This window comes from Protopterus annectens, chromosome 1.part0, assembly GCF_019279795.1.
Source record: "Protopterus annectens isolate FY-2018-M chromosome 1.part0, PAN1.0, whole genome shotgun sequence".
NCBI classification, from domain to species: domain Eukaryota; kingdom Metazoa; phylum Chordata; order Ceratodontiformes; family Protopteridae; genus Protopterus; species Protopterus annectens.
The window spans coordinates 738,005,566-738,022,494 of record NC_056725.1 but is presented as its reverse complement, the minus strand read 5'-3'; the positions used below and the strand labels follow the sequence as shown (position 1 = coordinate 738,022,494).

At 45.0% G+C, this 16,929-nt stretch overlaps 1 protein-coding gene across 1 annotated transcript in view; it reads right to left on the bottom strand.

Annotated features, from left to right (window-relative positions):
* The window catches only part of LOC122794375 (symplekin-like), a 1,034,965-nt gene that overhangs the window by 714,417 nt on the left and 303,619 nt on the right, over positions 1-16,929 (bottom strand). Inside the window, exon 5 of the mRNA XM_044062716.1 lies at positions 16,040-16,121. Within this exon, the coding sequence (XP_043918651.1) occupies positions 16,040-16,121 (82 nt within the window). The remainder of the gene's footprint in view (positions 1-16,039; positions 16,122-16,929) is intronic.

Genomic DNA, 16,929 nt, shown 5'->3' with positions numbered 1-16,929 from the left:
AGGAATGTAGTAATCTCTCCCCTTTGTTTTGAGGATTAGGATAAAAAGTAGGTAAATGTATGGCCTCATTTAAAGCTACCCTGAATACCACTTTAGGCATAAAGGACGGGTTGGTTCGTAAGGAAACTCTGTCCTGATGGAAGATGACAAAAGGCTGGACAGCCATGAGAGCCTGTAGTTCTGAAACTCTACGAGCTGAGGTGCTAGCCAGAAGGAAAGCTGTTTCCAGGACAAATATTGCAAATCTGATGAGGCAGCTGGCTCAAAGGGAGGCAAGGTCAGTTTTTCCAGAATGAAATTAAGATCCCAAGCAGGTATTGGTTGTTTCCTTGGAGGTCTTAAATTCTTAGCCCCTCTGAGGAACTGTCTTAAGAGAGGGTGAGAGAATACAGTGGATCAGTGTTGTATTCTGCAGAAATGGCTGAGGCATGGATTCTGATGGAGGAGAAAGAAAGTCCACTGCTTATCAGTTCAGCCAAATATTGTAGTATTTGAGGTAAATTCAGTTTTCCAGGATCCTGGCCCTTTTTCTCATTCCAGACACAAAAACGTTTCCATTTTGCGGAGTAAGCTTTTCTAGTTGATGGCCTTCTGGCCTCCAAAATGACATCCTGCACCTCCTTGGAGAGTAGGGCCTGTTGTGATGCTAAGGAATCTTCCATGCGGCTAGATTGAGTGTTTTAGCTGGCTGTGAAGAGTTTTGAAGCTGTGCTGAGTCAGAAGAAGAGGCATTAGAGGCAGGGTCCATGGTGGCGAATGCATCAGGCTCCTCAGGAGTGGGTACCAGTGTTGCCTTGGCCAGTCCGGAGCAATGAGAATCATCTTTGGTCTGTCTGCTCTGGTTTTCAATAGAACTTTGGGCAGCAGAGGAAGAGGTGGGAAGGCATAAACTGTCATTGATGTCCAACTGAAAGAGAGAGCGTCCACTCTCCAGGCCTTTGGATGGAAGATCCTTGAGCAGAATTTTGTCAGTTGATGATTTTTGTGGTAGGCAAAGAGATCTATGTCTGGCCTTCCCCATTCTTTGATTATTTCTGTAAAAACTTTTGGATGCAATTTCCATTCATGTGGCTCTGTCATATTCCTGCTTAGGTTGTCTGCCAGCGTGTTTTCCTTGCCTGGCAAGTACTGTGCTTGTAGTTCCATTTGTAAGTCCATGGCCATGTTCCAAAGTGACATGGCCAGTCTGCATAGGGGATAAGAATGTGTTCCTCCCTGTTTGTTTATGTACCACATAACTGTGGTGTTGTCCGTTCTTATCAATAGTTGACCTGGTTGTAGAAGGTCCTTGAAAGCTATAATAGCATTTATTACTGCTAGCATTTCTTTTTGATTGATGTGAAGGTGCTTTTCTTTTTGGGACCATTTGCCCTGAATGCACTGATCTGTCATGTGCGCCCCCCAGGCGTAGTCCAAGGCGTCTGTTGTGATGACTTGATTTGCTTGAGGCTTGCTCAATGGAAGACCTGTGTTTGTTTGACATGCTTGAGCCCACCACAGAAATTCCTTTTGCAGACATGGAATTAGTGGTATTATTGTTTCCAAACTGTGGCTGTGTTGAGACCATATGTTTTTCAGGTACCATTGTAATTTCCTCATATGCAGCTTTGCACATGGGATTAGTAAGATGCAAGATGCCATGAATCCCAGAGCCTGCAGGATTTTCCTTGCAGTCAGCCTGGTGCAATTTGCTAGTGTTCTGAAGTATTGAATTAGTTGCCCTTGCTTCTCTGGCGTGAGGTAGGCCATCTGGGTGTTTGTGTCCAAATTGGCACCCAGGAAAATTATCTTCCGAGAAGGTATTAGCCTTGATTTCTTTTTGTTGACTGTGTATCCCAGAGAGTTCAACAACATTATTACATAAGCCAGATGTTTCAGAAGAATGTGCTTGCTGTCCGCTTGGATCAGGCAGTCATCCAAATAGGGGTATATTTGTATCCCTTGAAGTCTGCAGTAGGCAATTACTGATGCCAGGCATTTCGTGAATACTCTGGGCAGTAGATAAGCCAAAGGGCAATGCAGAGAATTGATAATGGGTTGAACCTGCAAGAAACCTGAGGTACCTTCTGCAATTTTGTCTGATTGGGACATGCAGGTATGCCTCCTTGAGGTCCAATGTTACCAGCCAAGACTCCTTGCCCAGCATGGGAAGAAGTTGCTGTAGAGTGAGCATCTTGAATTTTGGTACAGTAGAAATGTGTTAAGGATGGATAGGTCCAAAATAGGTCTCCAATCTTTTCCCTTCCTTGGCACCAGAAATAGCCTGGAATAAAAACCTTGACCTTGTTCGATGCGTAGGTACCTCTTGAATAGCTTTCATGTTTATGAGATCTGTAATTTGCCTTTGTGCCTCTGCCCTTTGATTGTGTGGCAGGTTTGGCATGCCTCTCATTTTGGAAGGGTGTGAAAATGGAATTTGTAGCCTCTGTTTATAATGTCCAGGATCCATTTGTCCTTTGTGACAATATGCCAATTTTTGAAAATAATGCCAGCTTTCCTCCTAAGGGGCTGCCATTTGAGACTTGGTTGGCATGCAAAGGGGAAAGTCATTGGGTTTGCTTTCTGAAAGATTGCGAGTTATCCTCACCACCTCTTTGTGTAGGAGCTTGCCATTGTCTGCCTCTAAACGATCCTTGGGATTGTCCTCTGCCCCTCGGGCCTGTATCTGCCTCTTTGGGGTCTGTCCGTGGCAGGAAAGGGCCAGTTTTTAGAAGGCCAATTTCTACTAAAACGTGGGGGTTGTACCTGTAGAAATTCTTTCACAGTTTGCATTGATTTAGCCTTTTCCTCCATTTTCCTTAACACCTCCTCAGCATTAGCACCAAATAGCACATCCTTTTGAAGAGGGGCGTCTAGTAATTTAGCTTTGACATGATCAGGCAAGGCTTGTTCCTTGAGCCAGGCATGCCTACGTATGACTGATCCTGTAACAGCAGCTCTACATGAAGCCTCTAGAGCATCAAAACCACATTGTAAGGTATGCTTACCCACTTGTTCCGCACTATGCATCAAATCCTGCAACTCCTTCAAATCTGGATGTTCAGGTTGTGACATTTTACTTTTCAATTGTGATAACAAAAACTGTTGGTATTTTAGCATATGAAACTGACAGTTTAAGGCCCTCATGGATAAGGTAGCCGAGGTATATACCTTTTTTCCCCATCTTTCTAAGGATCTTGAGTCTCTCTCGGAAGGTAATGGATTTTTAGCAATGGAGGCTTTAACTCCCTTGGGGCCCTGTGATATGGTTTCTGGGTCAGCAGCATGGCTTTTGTATAGAAATTGGTGTGAGTCAGGAACCCTGTAGTACCTGTCAGGCTTAACTGGAGCTGGAGGTAGAGAGTCCGGGTTAAGGCAAGCCTCCGAGTAAACATCATCTAGGATGTCCAAGACAGGAGGTATAGCCAGAGTCCTGTGCTGAGGTAGCAAGAGAAATTCCCTGAGCCTTTTCTTGGAATCAGAATAATCTTGGCCTTCCCAGTGGAAATGTTCCCTTAAGGTATGCAAAGTTTCCCCAAATGAGTAATCCTCTGGGGGGGAGACAGAAGGGATGGACTCCTCCACATCAGAGTCTTCAAAAGGGGAGTAAGAATGTTCCTGATCATCATAATGCTCTGAAATAATGGAGCCCTGATCAGAGGAGGGGGAATCCTCCTCCACTCTGGGCCTTTTGTCCGGTGGGGGCTGAGAACCTCTGATAAGAGTAATTAAATCCTCAGCCATTTTAAGCATCTGTTTCTTAGGCATGGGGCCTGGAGATGGGCCCTGTGTAGCTGGTCTCTTAGAGTGCATGGTTGCTTTAGACTTTGTGAAAGCCTTGATGGAGAAAGAAGAGGAAGGTCTGAAGACACATTGAGTGGAGGTGGACCTGTCCACATTCTGAGATTCAACGCCAAGAGTGGCTTCTGTATCTGTAGTCGGGGTGTGGGCCGAGGAGCCTGCGACCTCCGGCACAGGAGACACCGTCAAAGAAGTGTCGGTAGTCAGGAGCTGCGTAGGTGCCTCGCTGAGAACCGGACCACGTGTAGTCGGCTTTGGCGTGGTGTCGGTAGAGGCCGCGGACCTCATGTGTCGGTCCTTGTCTTTGCGGTTTTTTTTTTTGACAAAACCGGAGTCGGAGTATCCGACGACATTGTATAGTTAAATGCTTTCCCAAAATAATGCTGGGCGAACTCCACCCGACGCTTAATAGTGCGTTTGTTGAATGTAGCAAAAAAGCGACAGAACGAGACGTCGTGGTCTGGGCCTAAACAAGGTATACAGAGGGAATGGAAATCCTTATGCGGTATTTGCTTCCTACAAGAAATACAATTGTTAACTTTGTCTGACATCGGTCTGAGGCAAGAAAAGTTTCCCCAACGGGGTACTTAGCTTTTAAGAAGTCTTCAGTTTCCAAATTTTCGTAATCTCAGGAGCAGGCCGACTGGCACTTGCGAACTGCTTCTGCTTCGGGCACCGCGCGGCAAGAAAGACTGAAGAAAATGGCATCGGCTGGTTCCTTTATACCCCTGTCGCACTGTCAGGGAAGAAGCGACTACAACCGACGCCGGACCTAGACTTTGGAATTCGGCTGACCGAGGACCCGCCTGACGGCAGGAGAACCCATCTGTTATGACTGCAGCTGTATGCACGATGAACATCAGATGAACTCTTGTTCCACAAGTTCTTTCTTTATGGCCACCACACAACCATAGTATCCACTGGTGCTCCCTTGCTCCAAAACTCCCTTCCTTTTGGTGGTGTCAGAATCCTGTCTGGTCTCTTGGGGATCAGCTCAACAGTATCGGGTTCATTCCATGCCTATCTAGAGATCAAATCAATAAGCTTGTCGGTGGGCAGAGTCACACAAGAGGTAGATGGGCCAAATCCAAAGGCTTCCAGGAATACCAATTCCTCTTGGGAAGGATTATCGCTAAACCAACCACACCTTTGCTTAACGATTTCCAGGATGTCTCCAAAGGAGACATCATCAGATGGTGTTCTTGGGGACCCTTCCCCCTCATCATAATCGGTGTCTTCAGTGACCAACTCTTGAGAAGAGTCCCAGTGCCTCCTCTTTCACTTTCTTTTCCTGAGGGGTTCTGTTGTGGGATGCTCTGGAGAAGTATTGGAAGAAATAAGAATACCCTGCTGGGTTGCCTGGTGACTTTGGGCCGGATGTCCCTGTGGACTAGAATGAAGAGGCTCAAGGCACACAGACGTATGGGATCCAGAAGGGAGATCCGGGGGTGGGGGGTAGAACTGTGCATTCTCCAGTAGTAGAAAACACTCTCTCTACCACCTCAAAGGCAGAGCTCTCTGGGAATAAGGAGGCCGATTGAGCCAAGAAGACATGCTTCTGGCCCATCTACTCCCTTTGACCTGAAGGCAGTCTACCCGAGGCAGATGTCAGAGCCGAACTGTCCAATGTTGAGGCTCTGATTGGGCAGAGATGGATCTAACAACTTCGGAGTCAACTCTAACACCTCAGATAAAACAATGATGCTTCCGCTCCAAGAGTCACCTGACTCTGACACTCTTGGAGCCAGTGCACTCAGAGAAAGTATCAGAGACAAAGATACAACAATATACGGATCTGAGACAGACAGTCCCAGAAGGCTCAAATCCAAGGGCTCTGAAACCATGGGTCAGATCAGAAAAAGAAGCCGAGATAGGCGGTATACTACTAGTAAAGGTCTCCGAACCCTTATGGGTAGAACTCCTATCTGACTCTGTACTGACAGGAATTTCCTCATTATCCTATCCACATCAGCTTTTGTCAGGCTCCTGAAAGAATGAAAGGATGAGGCAACAGAAAGGGACTTGGAACATTGAAGTCTCTCCAAGAATGGGGATGGCACTCTGGAAGGTATAGGATCCAAGGATGATACATACCTTGTTCGGGGTAAGTGCTTCAGATCTGATGCTTTTGGATCCGAAGAAATGGAACTGACATCTGACGCCAACTAATCCGAAGATTTAGACTTTGGATCTGACTTTTTAGACAGTTTTCGAGCTAGCTCCATTATTGGATCAGAGAACTGAGCAGAAGATCCAAACGGATCCGATGGCCTTTTCCTGTGCTCTTTCTTGTCCTGTTTAGGGGGTTGAGCCCCAGATAGTGACTCTGAAAAGGTCACAGGAAGTAGACCTTTTAGAATTAACTTGTTTTTGCAATCTACAGTCGCTCGAGTATTAAATTACTTTCAGATACCAAAGTCAATTTTTAAATGATCAGGGCCAACGCAATAGATGCACAGACCATGAGAATCAGATAAGGAAAGCTTATACATAAACTGTTTGCATTTTTTAAAGCCTGAAAGCTTTTCTGCCATTTTTCACTATGAATCTATCTAAAAGAAGAAAGAATGATAGAAAAAAAAATTTTTTTTAAAGAAACTACCAACAATGGTATAAATGGGAAGGAGAGAGGTTACCAACAGTGGTATGAAAGGGAAAGGAAGAAAAATAATTCCAACAATGGTATTAAGAAATACACTAAATTAGTGTAGGTAGGGAGGAAATATATTATATATGTATACATATATATAAATAAAGATAAAAGTAAGAAACTGAAGATAAGCAACTAAAAAGTTCATTTAACTAACTTTACAAACGCTCAAGAGCTCAAAGTGAACACGTCCGAATGTGAAAGTGGCAAACGAGATTTAAGGTATGTTAGGGGATAGAGCATTATGGATAAGGGAGGAGTTCAACAGTTCTAGTGGCTACGAGCTGTAAAAAACAGCTGAGTCAGATCTGAACCCTAATTGTTGAAAAAAGAATGAAAACTGACATCAGGTACATAGTCTTAACAAATTTTTCCTCAAAATGTAAAAGTAAAAACTGACTAAAAGTCACGTGACAGTCTATAAAAACATCTTTTTCCAGCTTAAAAGTAATAATTTTACAAAAAAGTTAACTTTCAGACAGAAATGCGATGTGGAAGGCTTTTTCCCTGAAAGGAACTAATCTGCCCAGTAATGGAGAAGGGTTATCCAGCCATCAATCCTGGAAAGCCCTCAAGAAGAGCACTTTTCAGTGACAGGAAAGCTCGGAAGGACTTAGTGCCCAAACCACTTTTTCAGGTCTGGACAAGCTGGTTAATGGTTTGGGCATGTGGAAGGCGCCTTTAAGCTTTGGGAGCTGGTTGTAGGTTTTATCCTTAGCAGATAATACTACAAGCAAAATTTATAGTATATGAATCTTGGTCAAACTCTTACCTTAGAAACTTACAGCAATCTTCACATCAGGATGAACAAAACAAACAATACTTGTATTAATACTACATTGTCCTGCATTTAAGCCAGGTTGTGCAAAAATTGCAACAACAATTACAAAAGAATATTTAAGTCACAAGTCTCCCTAATTATTTCCTATCCCCTTTACATTTGTGTAATTTTGGTACAAAATATATTTCCTAATATATATATATATATATATATATATATATATATATATATATATATATATATATCGATCGAACTGTGTGCGATCAATGTATGTGTGTAAATTAGGTAGCAGAACCATTAGTGCGAGTACTATATTGTCGAACCTTACAATAGCGAACAGCCGCTATAGCAAGGTTTGACAGTGTAGTGCAGATCGCACTATAGTGGGGATTGGGAAATATACCCTTTCCTCAGTGTAGTGCGATCTTGGAGCTTGTATTTATAAGTAGTGGGCTGTGGGGGGCAGGGGGGGTTGCCACCCTGCAAAACATGTTAAAATATGTTTAGCGGCTAAGAGAATTTCAGTGAAGTTGAAATGCTCGACATTCGACTTCACTAAAATGCTCAGTTTGGCATTTACTGTAGTCGATGTTGTTTTTACCAAGCATTTTCTTCGGATATATGCACTTTCAGCCACATTAGTGTTGAACATGTGATAGTAAACCTATACATATATATATATATATATATATATATATATATATATATATATATATATATATATATATAGTTCTATAATAAGAAGTTATGTACCTACCATAACATTACATTTTAGTTGTCTTCTTCTCACCTTCTTTCTTGCTGGATGGGTTCAGAGCCGATCCTCGGCTCCGACTCAGAAATCTACTAAAGCTCGAGAGCTATTTACTGGCTCGAGGCCCTCCCTACATCCCACAATGCTAGGCGTCAGATCCCCAGATCTCGTTTGGCAGAGCTAACACCAAGGAAAGATTCAAGGACACCTGTCCAACCACAAGGAAAACTATAACACAATGTACATCAGAGTTGTCCAGAGAAAGAAGACCCCAAAAGGGGACTCTTCTTGGTCCGACCAGGCTAGGGGGATGGAGGATGGGACGCAAGAAAGAAGGCAAGAAAAAGACAACTAACATGGAACGTTATGGTAGATACATAACTTCTTAATGTTAAGTTGTCTAGCTCGCCTTCATTCTTGCTGGATGAGACAGCGTCCCTAGCACCTTAGTCCTGGGTGGCTCATCAGAACAGACTCTTGAGTACAGTGGAACCAAACTCAGCTCTATTCCTAGAGGCTACATCCAACTTATAATGCGAAGTTGAATGTATGAGGAGTGGCCCAAGTGGCTGCAGCACAAATAGATTCCAGTGGTAGTCTTGCTTGGTGGAATGACCTTTAGGTTTAGCAGGGAGTTGTTTATGTCTGAGTTGATAAATCAAGGTAATAATAGAGGACAACCACCTGGATAAGGTTACTTTGGAAACTGGCTGTCCTTGTTTGCCCTCAGCATAGGATAGGAAAAGTTGGTCTGATTTTCTTATTTGCTTTGTCCTGTCCAAGTAGAAACGTAATTGCCTGTGAACATCCAAGCGGTGCACATTTTGTTCAGCTTTGTTCGAATAGTTAGGAAAAAATACGGGCAGATCAATAGACTGATTCAGATTTGATTCAGAGGGTATCTTGGGTAAAAGCGAAGGATTAGGCCTAAGTGAAATTCTGTCCTTATGAAACACAAGATAAGGAGGACGAATACAGAGGGCTTGAAGTTCCGAAACTCTCCTAGCTGATGTGATGGCTACCAAAAAGAGAGTCTTCCAGGAGAGCAATTTTAAGGAACAAGAAGCCGCTGGTTCAAAGTGGGGGGGGGGGGGATCAAGGAAGCCAATATCAAGTTCAAGTCCCACGGAGGCGAGGGATCCCTGACCGGGGGCCTAAGAAACAAAGTTCCTTTGAGAAAGGCCTTGCAAAGTTTGTGGGACATGATGCTGGTTTCTGACAGGCTAGCTAATTGGACCCTAATGGTGGCAGAGGAGGAACCAGCTTGGAAGAGCTCTGTTAAAAAATCTAAAACATGATGGACAGGGGCTGCAAAAGGGTCAATATTCCTAGCCTCTGCCCAGAAGGAGAAACGTTTCCACATACTAGCATAAGTCTTCCTGGTGGCAGATTTGTGCGAAGAAAGGATGATTTTACGCACTGGCTGAAAAATTAGCGGAAGCCTGGCTAAAGTTGGAAGTGGAGCAACTAAGCTGTAAGGCTGAGAGACTAAAGGGACTGCTGCAGCCCACCCGACTGATGGACCAAGAGGTCTGGCACTGGGTCTAGATTCCACGGCTGCTCCAGCAGGTGGTGATGCAGGAACGGGAACCAAATTTGTCGAAGCCAGTAAGGGGCAATGAGGATCATCCTGGATCCCAAAGCGGTTGCCTTCTGAATTAGCTTGGGAATTAGGGGAAACGGAGGAAAAGCGTACAGAATACCCTGGGGCCAATCGTGAACTAGAGTGTCTCTGGGGGAGTGGCCGGGAAGGGGGAAGAGAGTGAAGAAGTCGTCGCACTTGCTGTTGAGAGGGGTTGCAAAAAGGTCGCAGCAAGGTTGACCCCATCTGCGGAAGATTTTGTCCGCTACTGATTGATTGAGAGACCACTCATGAGGCATGAGAATAGCTCTGCTTAGCCTGTCCACTATGACGTTGGACCTCCCGGGATGTGCGTTGCTATCAGAAACCGTTGAGAGGAGATCGCCCACTGCCAGAGTCTGAGTGCTCCTCGACATAAGGGATAGGACTTGGTTCCGCCCTGCTTGTTGATGTACCACACTACAGACATATTGTCTGTCGGAATTGCAATAGTCCCGGTGGGTAGAGAGTCCTGAAGAGCTTGCAACGCCAAAAGCACCGCTCTCATCTCCAAGACATTTATGTGCAGATGGTACTCTAGAGGTTACCAGGTGCCTTGGACAGTCCTGCCCTGAAAATGCCCCCCCACCCGATCAGGGAGGCATCCGTGGTCACTGTGGCAACAGGAGGAGGAAGAACACACGGTCTGCCCTGGAGTATCAGAGGGGAGACCATCCACCAAGCTAGGTGGTCTTTGCATGATTGAGTGATTATTATCTTGTGAGACATTGGAAGCTGTTGAAAGGACCATTGAGTAAAAAGCATCCACTTGAAGAAGCCGCATGTGAAAGCGAGCCAGGGGAACTAGTATGATTGCTGCTGCCATGAGGCTCAAGGTCTTTAGTACAACTCTGGCTTGAATCCTGTTGCATGGTAGTAAGACGTGCAAATGTCGGCGGATTTCTGAAACTCTGTCGAGAGGAAGCTTTGCAGACAGATCTTTTGAATTTAAGATAGCGTCTATAAACGACTGAGATAAAGATAATAGACTGAGAAGGCGACAATGCAGACTTTTCTAAATTTATTGATATACCTAGCTCGGTGCAAGTTTGGATGGTATAATCTCTGGTTCGCAGTAGTTGATGCCTGGTGGGAGCAGTGAGGAGCCAGTAGTCGAGATATGGAAACACCTGGAATCCTCGCCGTCTCAGGTGAGCCGTAATCACTGCCGTGCATTTGGTGAACACCCTGGGGGCTGTGGTGAGACCAAACGGCAGGGCCCTTAATTGATAGTGACTGGCCCCCAGCCAGAAGCGGAGAAACCTTCTGGAGCGCCTGTTCATTTTGATATGGTAGTACGCATCTTGAAGATCTATGAAGCACATCCAATTGTCCTGACCCAAAAAGGGTAGAATGGACTGGAGCGTGACCATCCGGAACTTTGTTCTTTGAACAGACTTGTTTAGCCTGCTGAGATACAAAATGAGTCTCCAGTTCCCTGTCTTTTTTGGCACCAAAAAGAACTTGGAGTAGATTCCGGATCCTTGCTGGTCTGCTGGGACTGGCTGGATGGCCCGTTTGTCTAGCAGTTTTGAAATTTCTAGTACTGCCTGTTCCCTTAGACCGGGTGGAACATCTGGAAGGGACTTGGTTGTTTGTACCGGGATGTGGACAAAGGGAATCTTGTAACCCTCGGATATGAATGACCGTACCCATTTGTCTTGTGTGAGGAGTTGCCAGGCTTCTGGGTACAGTGACAATCTTCCCCCGACTGCATCCGAAGGCGGACAGTCGGGCAGCCCCAGGGTTTGTCAGAGAACGATTCTCTGCTACCCTGATTCTGCAGGCCCCCTCTGCCCCTCGGGCGGCGTCTATTATTGTTCCCTCCCCTGCCCCTGGAGAGAAACTCGCCACGTGTGTCAGGCACGACTCCCTGGGGTTTCCGAAACCACATTTTTCCACTCGTCTGACCCTTGGGGTATAGTCTAGAGGGAATGGAAAAACGGACTCCCACGGCAGAGAGAGTCTTGCCTTCCTGCTCACACCTGGTAAGGGTATCTTTCACCTGTGGTCCAAACAGAGCCGAACCATCAAAGGGGGTATTGGTGAAGGACGCCTTAAAGGGGTCAGCAAAGTTGCATAACTGCATCCAGGCATGTCTTCTCAAAGCCACGCCTGTACCTGCGGCCCTACTCGCCCCATCGGCTGCATAAGAAATGAGCCGCATGGAGGAGTTGACGATAGAATTAAGGGTCGCCAGCTGGGAGTTTATCTTGTCTTGAGCCCCCCGCAGCTGATGGATCCTGAAGGGTATCACCCAGTTCCTTAAGAAGATCCCTTTGGAGACGGGTGAAATGGCACAGATAATTCATCGACCGCATAGAGAAAGAAGGTCGCTGAGGAAAACACCCGCTTCCCATACCTGTCCATTGTCCTAGATTCTTTATTAGGTGGATGGACAGGCACCGAAGGGTCAGCCAACTCCTTCTTTGTGGCTGCTGCAACCACCATGGCATCAACAGGGACACCTTTTGTCAAAAATTGCTCGTTGGGTGGGGCTGTAATAAATTTAGTGGGCCTACAGGGAGTTGGTTCCACTGTGTCCGGGGCTGACCATGCCTTTCAAGCCACCACTTCCATTAGTGGGTCAAAAGGCGGAGACACCCAGGAGGTGGAACCAAACGCATCCAGGTAGACCGACTCGTCCTCCGAAGGGTTAAGGGCAGTCCAGTTCCCCCTCTGCTTAAGGATTTCTAGGATGTCTGAAAAGACGACCTACTCAGAGGGGGATCTTGGGGACCCTTCCGAATCCTCCAAGTCAGTATCCGACGTGACTGACTCTGGGGAGTCGACATGTTTCCTCTTACATTTTCTCTTCCGGGGGGGGGGGGCTCCTCCGAAGGATCGGGGGAGGCCTCGGAAGAGGAAGATACGCCCAATAGGGCAACCTGGGGCGTTTGCTCTCCACGCTTGGGGTCAGGAGGGTGGACAGAGACTGATGCAGGCACCATGGGGGGAGGAGCCGAAGGGGCTGATCGAGGGGCCGACTCAGGAGTCAGCACACTCCTCATGACCTCAAAGGCGCCCCTGTCAGGCAGAGCAGAAGGTCCCCGCTCCGAGGAGACGAGAACCCCTGTTGGCACCGAGAGGGACGGCTCCGAGGCCGATGTCAGGGCTGAGCTCACCTGCACCGATGCTCTGAGAGGGAGAACGGGGTCAGACAAGGGTCCGATGCCACTCGCCCCCTCGGAGCCGACGAGGGAGTCTCAGCGCCCAGATCCCTCCAAGGACGGAACCAAGGAAGAGATCGGAGCCGACGAAGGAGCCGAAAGGTGTGGTATCGGTTCCGACATCACCAAGATTCGAGCCCCAACAGGCTCCAGCTCCGAACACAGGGAGGGAGTCGGGGGAGGAACTGCTGTAGATACCGGGACAGCCACAGTCTGTTGAGATGGGCTGGTTAAAATTTTGGCCAAGGCCTGCTACTTAAGGAGTCTGCTGACCACCCTCTCTAGGTCATGATCAGATAGCCTGGAAGACCGAGAAGAGTGGGACCTATGGCTTTTTTCAGATTGGAGTAATGGTGACCTCGGAGCCGAGCGAACCGATTCTAGGGAAGGGGACCTAGAACATTTTCGGCTCGAAGACGGTTCCGACACTAAAGTCGGAGCCGACTGAGGTCTAGAGGTGTCGGCTCCAGCCGGAGCCGACGAGAAGGCAGGTGCTCCACCAGGCGACAACTTCGAACTGGGAGCCGACGGCTTGGCGGGCTTAGAGGATTTACCCGACGAAGGCTTGGTCAGGGATCCTTCTGGCTTAAGTAAGCCTCTCAGGATGAGCTTGTTCCTACACTCCTGCAGGACTCTCGGGCTGAAGGCATGACAGACCGAGCAGGAGTCCTGCAGGTGTAGGGGGCCCAAGCAATAAACGCAAGAAGAGTGACCGTCTGTCAGAGACATCTTCTGACAGCACGAGTCACACTTCTTAAAACCTGAGACTTTGGTATCCTTAGACATGATGGATACCAAAGAAAAAAGTGACTAGTGCTTAAACAGACAGAACAACACACACACACACACATACACACACACACGCACTAGTTAAGCTAACAAAATTAAACAATTACACAGTTAACTATATATAAATATATATATATATATATATATATATATATATATATATATATATATATATATATACACAAGTCTACAACTGTAATAAAGTAACAGAGCTAACACTACCCTATAACACAAGGAAAGGGAGGGGAGATTAACCACTGAGAAAAAGGGGGGGGACTCTCTAACTAAAACGAGTTTCTAAGAGGGAATATTAGAGAGTAAACAGAGAGTAAACTAACTGGGAAGTTATAAATATAAGAAAAGGTTATCGAGAAAAAACTAAAGTTAACTTTTAATATATATATATATATATATATATATATATATATATATATATAAGAAAAAAGATTAATACGACCTGGAGCCAAGTAAATCGCAACCTCGTAGCTGAAGTGGCAAATGAGATCTGAGGATCTGATGCCTAGCATTGTGGGATATAGGAAGGGCCTCGAGCCAGTAAATAGCTCTCGAGCTTTAGTAGATTGCTGAGTCGGAGCCGAGGATCGGCTCCGAACCCATCCAGCAAGAATGAAGGCGAAATAGACAACTTAACATTATATTCTTATCTGGAGGTGTCCCAGTCTACATTATAGCATGAAAGATAGTATAGTTCCTTTAGTTAAACACTTACTAACTTGACTAATGCAGTCTGAGCACAAGCCCTTAGTTTTGCAAGTTCAAATGTCTGTGTAATGTTGACCTTTGATATCGGTAACGCAATTTTTTTTTTTTTTTTTTTTTTACTAATTTTTTTCATGGCACTTTGCCCCCTGTGTTTGTCAACTATCTGCCCCCTTCTGGCCAATGGACCCACATGTTGCCCATCACCAGGGCAAGAGTTGGGTGGTTGGGGCTGTCATCTAGACAGCCAATAGGGAAGATTCACATTCTTTTTTCCATTTCCCCCACTGTCCCTAAGTAGTTAGCTGGGAAGAGGCGTGCTGTGGGCCAATCACAGAGAATGTAACCTCACTTCTGGAAGGGATTTTGCACTGCCTAGCCCTGGCAGTATGAACTGTAGTTTCTCTCTGGTCTCCATTTTGGAGAACACACCACTCAGTGTGCCCCAAGTGAACACAGATGTATCCCACCCCTTGGCAGAGGTGATAAGCCTACATTCCTCCCTCTCACTGCCTGGCTGCTCCGGTGCCAGGGTGGCTATCTGAATCATAATTGTCTGGGTCAGAGTTAGGGTTCCAACCCTCTGATCCATAGAGTCATTTTGGTCTTTTTTTACATGTGGAGATAGCACCATGCTAGGAAACAAAAACAGTTTTTGTTTCCTAGCGTGGTGCTTTTTCCATGTTTTATTTTTTATTAGTTTGTTGAATTATTTAGTTTGTTTACATGTGGAGATGTTATATGGTGCTGCAAACTGCAGCAAACAAGTGTGGGAAGTAGACAGTCTCTATTGCTGTCTTTAAAGCTGGAAAACTGACTGCCACTTGTGGGGTCTCTAATTTAAGCTACTTCACACTCTCAGTCCAGCTTTAATTTATGCAACTTCTGACACTCGTTTTGCTGCTATCTCTAACACCTTGTGTCGGAAAATATCAATTGCATTGTTTTATTACAAAGGGCTAATACATAATAAAAATCTCAGAGGGTACATGCCCTCTCATAGTCTAGAGACCTCCACTCCTGAGAGTCCAAGTGGGGACACTAAATAGAAAAAAGTCATGCAGGTGTACAACCAAATGTATTCTGAAGACACAAAGTGGAAACCTCAAAGATGTTTACATCTATTTTCCCAGAAAACATGCTTTATGATTGAAGCAGTCTTCTCCAACAGAAGGCAGCATCAAAACACAATTAAAAGAATTCCAGAATGGATGAAGCATAAGGTAATTTGTATTCTGGGATTAAGAAAAACTGAGTGATTGGTTAATTAGGATTTGTAGTTTACCCAGAGAATAGTGGAATAGGTAAACATGGTGGGCCAATTGTCCCTTATCAGCCATCAAAATACACGCTTCTCTCTCTCTGTCTCTCTCTCTGTCTCTCTCTCTCTCCCTCTCTCTCACACACACACAAACACACATACACACACACACACACACACACACACACACACACACACACGCATGTACAAATCATTTTATGTTAGAGACACAACAAAAACAGTTTAAAAAGTTGTAACATAGAGTATTTCTAGTAGCACTGCTCACTGATGTACTGGTGTAAAGTAAAGAAAATCCATAACCATTCTACGAGTGTAAAACCCTAGAACAGAAATATTCCCTAGTGACACACACAGGAATATTTAACAAAACTGCTTTGCTCTCCTGTGTAAATCTGGTAAAAATAACATCACTCAAAGATGATATATTGCACTTCAGCAAGAATTGCTTTTGGGTATAAAAAAGTTAAATATTAATAATACAGCAGTGCTTACTTCATCCTCACAGCAACGTTTGATTACTTCTAGCACACCATCTGTAACAACAGGGGCTTCTAGGACCAGTCTTGAAAAAAATCTGAAAAATAATTCATAAAAATTCAATGTTAACATTCCACTCATGTTTTCAATAATTAACAGTGACCTAAATGAATGGTCTGTTAAGTCTGTGAGCTGCAAACTAAAACACAATGATACAGAAAAAAATAAATAACTGAAGGCCAAATAAATGTCTTAATTAGAAAATGCCACTGCAACTACTGCAGAATTAAAATGTAATGCTTCAAGCTGAAAAATATTATATGAAAGAATGTTGTTTAAATCCATTGTCTAGTAAGTCAAGGGCTACAAACTAAAAACAATGATGACAGAAAAAATGGAAGCCAAATAAATGCCTTACATAGAATGTATCACAGCAACAAATGCAGAATTAAAATGTAGTTGAAAAAGCAAGTATTACAAGCTGAAAAACAGTAAATGAACGAGTGCTAAAGCTATGATGGTGGCAGAAATGCTTCCACTATGAATGGTCGAAGTGCAACCAGCCAAGGATCGGAATCCCCAAACCCCACTCCCCCCAAAAATAGCTGAAAAAACACTATCCAAATTTTTGCAGAATGTACAAATTTTTGCCGCATATACATATATTTTTTTTGTCTGTCCCTCATAAAATTTGTAGTTTTCGGGCAAATCACTGAGGATTGAAGTCACTAAATCCATCTATCCATTCATCCTCAACCCCTTTTCTACATGGTGTTGGGGTGTCACTTCCACAGTGACAATCACCTCTACCCAAGGTTTACACTTCTGGGTGGCTAGCCCTGCCACAGTAGTTCATTCATACCATTAACTCGGATACACGCTCTCACCTACAGCCAATTTAGACT